Source organism: Hemisphaericaspora subhashii, assembly GCF_019202705.1.
Source record: "Hemisphaericaspora subhashii strain CBS 10753 chromosome Unknown scaffold165, whole genome shotgun sequence".
Taxonomy (NCBI): domain Eukaryota; kingdom Fungi; phylum Ascomycota; class Pichiomycetes; order Serinales; family Debaryomycetaceae; genus Hemisphaericaspora; species Hemisphaericaspora subhashii.
Window position 1 is genome coordinate 1 of NW_026057242.1, and position 3096 is coordinate 3096.

Below are 3096 nucleotides of genomic sequence, written 5' to 3' on the forward strand. Positions count from 1 at the left end.
ATTATTTATATGTAATTCTTCCCTCGAGCCAATACAATTGATGAATTTAAATAGGAATCTTTTTCTTATTTACTAGTTTCAAAGGTTCCGACGTGCAGGGGGGAGGACACAGGGTTCACGGTCTACTTTAAAATGGGTAGCATCCACTCTTTAGTTTCTGACAAATTCCTCATATGAATTTGGCCCTTAAGGTTTGCTGATATAGGGTTTTTGGCTCTGCTACTTTTTGTCTTTACTGTATATTCTGTCTGCTCACTATCTTTCTATATATTTGTCTGCAAGAACTAAATAACATATTGTAATTAAAAAAAAATGATAAATGCTTTCTTGGATTAAAGAATGGTTGCAAAAAATTTGAAAATCACAACTTTCGCAACTTTTCTGTAAATTTCTCAATCGCTTGATTACTAAGAGACTTCCTAGAATAAAAGCATTATTTTTGATATTCAACCATCCTGGCCAATTTTGCACCTTCTAACTGATTGTTAAGTTAGTTTGGAGAAGGGATCTTGATGCAGAATCACAGATATCATCCTTTGTTAGAATTCTCTCCATAATTTCCCAGAACCACTGTTTTGTGTCATTTTCTAGATGCATGAAACGATTTAACAACTCTCTCCAATAATTTGATTTCTTCCGAACCTTTGCTTGTCAAATCTAATCCCTTTTATCGTATCCCTTTAGTGTACAAGGGAAGTTCATAATCTTTTTGCAGAAAGCGGCGAAAATTGAATATGACCCCACACAATGGTAGTGTAGAAGCCAAAGAGAATAGGTTTTTTGATTTTCCATAATATGTTTCAACATCATGTTGATCCATTTGAATTGACTGATAAGTTTCTATGCTTCTTTATTGTTGACCCTCATAATCCAAGAGCAGTCCCTACTGATCGGGTACCTCCTCACCAATTGGAATGGTGGAACGACAAAGACTTAGATTACCTATTTCCTAACGATTCGAAAGAGAAGATCAAGAATTTCAAGGAAGGGTTGGTTTGGCCAATAACATTCAAATTGGTGGCTGGTACAAGATGCCAACTTAGGTACGAACGATGGCTTATGCAAGACGAGGAAGAACATGACGGTAATGCCTTTACCAGAACATTCTCATTGTGTGAGCATTAGTTCTCTCTATTCTGTTTTTCCCACATTCTCTTTTCCAGTACTTCTGATTCCTATAGATAGATAAAATCATAAGGAAAGTTTGAGTTGTCTTGCCGACCATGCTGAGCTTTGTTCATGTTCTCAAGACTTTCAAGAATTCTTGAATACGAAGCTGTATATATTAAAACAATGAATGTTTGATAATTGCTATTGTTCGAATTTGCAACTAAATACCCCAAGAAAAATATCCAAACTGTTTTATTCTAGTTTCACATGGTAGCACCAAACCATTTTGAAAATATTGAGCTTGACCCAAAAAAATCAGATCCATGTAGCTTCACTTTCTATCATATGAATGACATCTTAATTATACACCTTGGAGCGGGAAATCATTCTTCAGATTTCTCCTCACAATATAAATCACTTCTAAGAAGGTCATTGAAGCAAGATAACCTCATTGAAGCAAGTAAAATTTTGGAAGACTCGTCATTGACAAATACTGGATATGGATCATCATTGAATATCTTAGGAAAAGTAGAATGTGATGCCAGCTTTGTTATTAATACAAAAGTTGAGAATAAGAGGAGGATTGGATCTTTGAGCGGAATCGATTCCAAGCACCCTATTCTGACCCTTTTTGATACTTTTACATTCATCGAAGACATATATAAGAACGATCAGCATGAATTATCAATACCTGTACTGTTAAGTTATCCGAGTTTGAAAGGGATTCTTCCGAAACAAAACGATTCAATCAATCTTATTTCAGAAAAATCACAGAGGATTTATGAAGCTTACAAAGAAAAAGTATTTGAAGGTCGGATTGAAGAGTTGAAACATATAATATCAGATACTATCGGGTTGATAAGAATCGTCGATGGAAATACTACCATTGCCACATCATCTGGAGGAAATTTCTTTAAGCTACCGGGAAGAATTGGATGTGCTGCAATAATTGGGGCCGCAATTGATTCGATAAATTATGAAGATTGTGAAATAAGTTGCATGTGTTCGGGAAACGGAGAGCAGATTGTAAAATCCATGCTTGCACATGAGATCGCAAATAAGATACGAAATATACCGTCTGATGAATATGGGAAATGCTTACAAGAGATAGTATATAAACATTCTGACAAATTTTATGGGGGATTTATTGTTGCAACAACTAGCCCAGGAAAAATTCAGATCTTATATGGGCATACAACTGAATCATTTCATTTCGGATATCGCGTCAATGACTCTACGCGTGTCGTTTTAAGTTATTCAGAGAGGCAAGGTAGATTTACATTCGGGGAATACAATCATAGACTCTCTTTATAAGGTTTTTCTCTCTTTTTTTAATATTACGGTTGCTTTATATATCTTGAAAGAATATACAAATTTGTAAAGTTTCAATTTATAACAAAATATTTAAACCCCAAACACAGATAAATATACAAAATTTAATTAGAATGATAAGATCGATATATATTTCATTAAACTAAAACTTAACGGGAGGTAGCGTGAACTTTTTGGAAAGCACCCTTGGATTGTTGCTTGGAGACAATGTTAGCACCAGAAGCAGCTAACTTGGCCTTGTCAGCCTTTCTAGCAGCCTTAGCAGCCTTCTTGGATTCCTTATCCTTAGCTAATTTAGCTTCTCTAGCAGCCTTTCTGTCAGCTGGCTTTTGGTTTCTTCTTTCTCTGATTAATTCTAAAGAAGCACCGACAATAGCTCTTTGGTGCTTGATGGTCTTTCTGGTTCTCTTCTTGGCAGCTTCTTCAGAAATACCCTTCTTGTGGTGTCTTCTGTATAAGACGGTCCAAGAGATTCTTCTTGGGTTCTTTCTTTGGTGGAATAAAGAAGCAGACTTAGAGGATTGGAATCTGAAAACCTTGGAGTCACCTCTGACGAATAAAGTACCTCTACCTGGGTAGATTTTAGAACCTGAAAAGGAATCAATTTCAATCTTCATCTTTAACTATAATAAATGATGTTAGTATAATTTGTCC

General features: G+C 35.4%; 3 protein-coding genes across 3 annotated transcripts; 2 read left to right on the forward strand and 1 right to left on the reverse strand. All coding sequences in view use genetic code 12, as the record gives it.

The window, feature by feature from the left end:
• Positions 1-795: 795 nt before the first annotated feature.
• J8A68_001955 (uncharacterized protein) lies at positions 796-1125 on the forward strand (the record flags this gene model as incomplete). Its single annotated transcript, XM_049405653.1, has 1 exon — positions 796-1125. The coding sequence occupies one exon, from the start codon at positions 796-798 to the stop codon at positions 1123-1125; it is 330 nt and encodes a 109-aa protein (XP_049264736.1).
• A 252-nt stretch (positions 1126-1377) lies between these two features.
• FGR10 (Fgr10p) lies at positions 1378-2424 on the forward strand (the record flags this gene model as incomplete). Its single annotated transcript, XM_049405654.1, has 1 exon — positions 1378-2424. One exon carries the CDS (start codon positions 1378-1380, stop codon positions 2422-2424), a length of 1047 nt encoding a protein of 348 aa, XP_049264737.1.
• A 167-nt stretch (positions 2425-2591) lies between these two features.
• On the reverse strand, positions 2592-3059 carry RPL24A (60S ribosomal protein eL24; the record flags this gene model as incomplete). The annotated part of the gene is made up of 1 exon (XM_049405656.1): positions 2592-3059. One exon carries the CDS (start codon positions 3057-3059, stop codon positions 2592-2594), a length of 468 nt encoding a protein of 155 aa, XP_049264738.1.
• Positions 3060-3096: the final 37 nt, after the last annotated feature.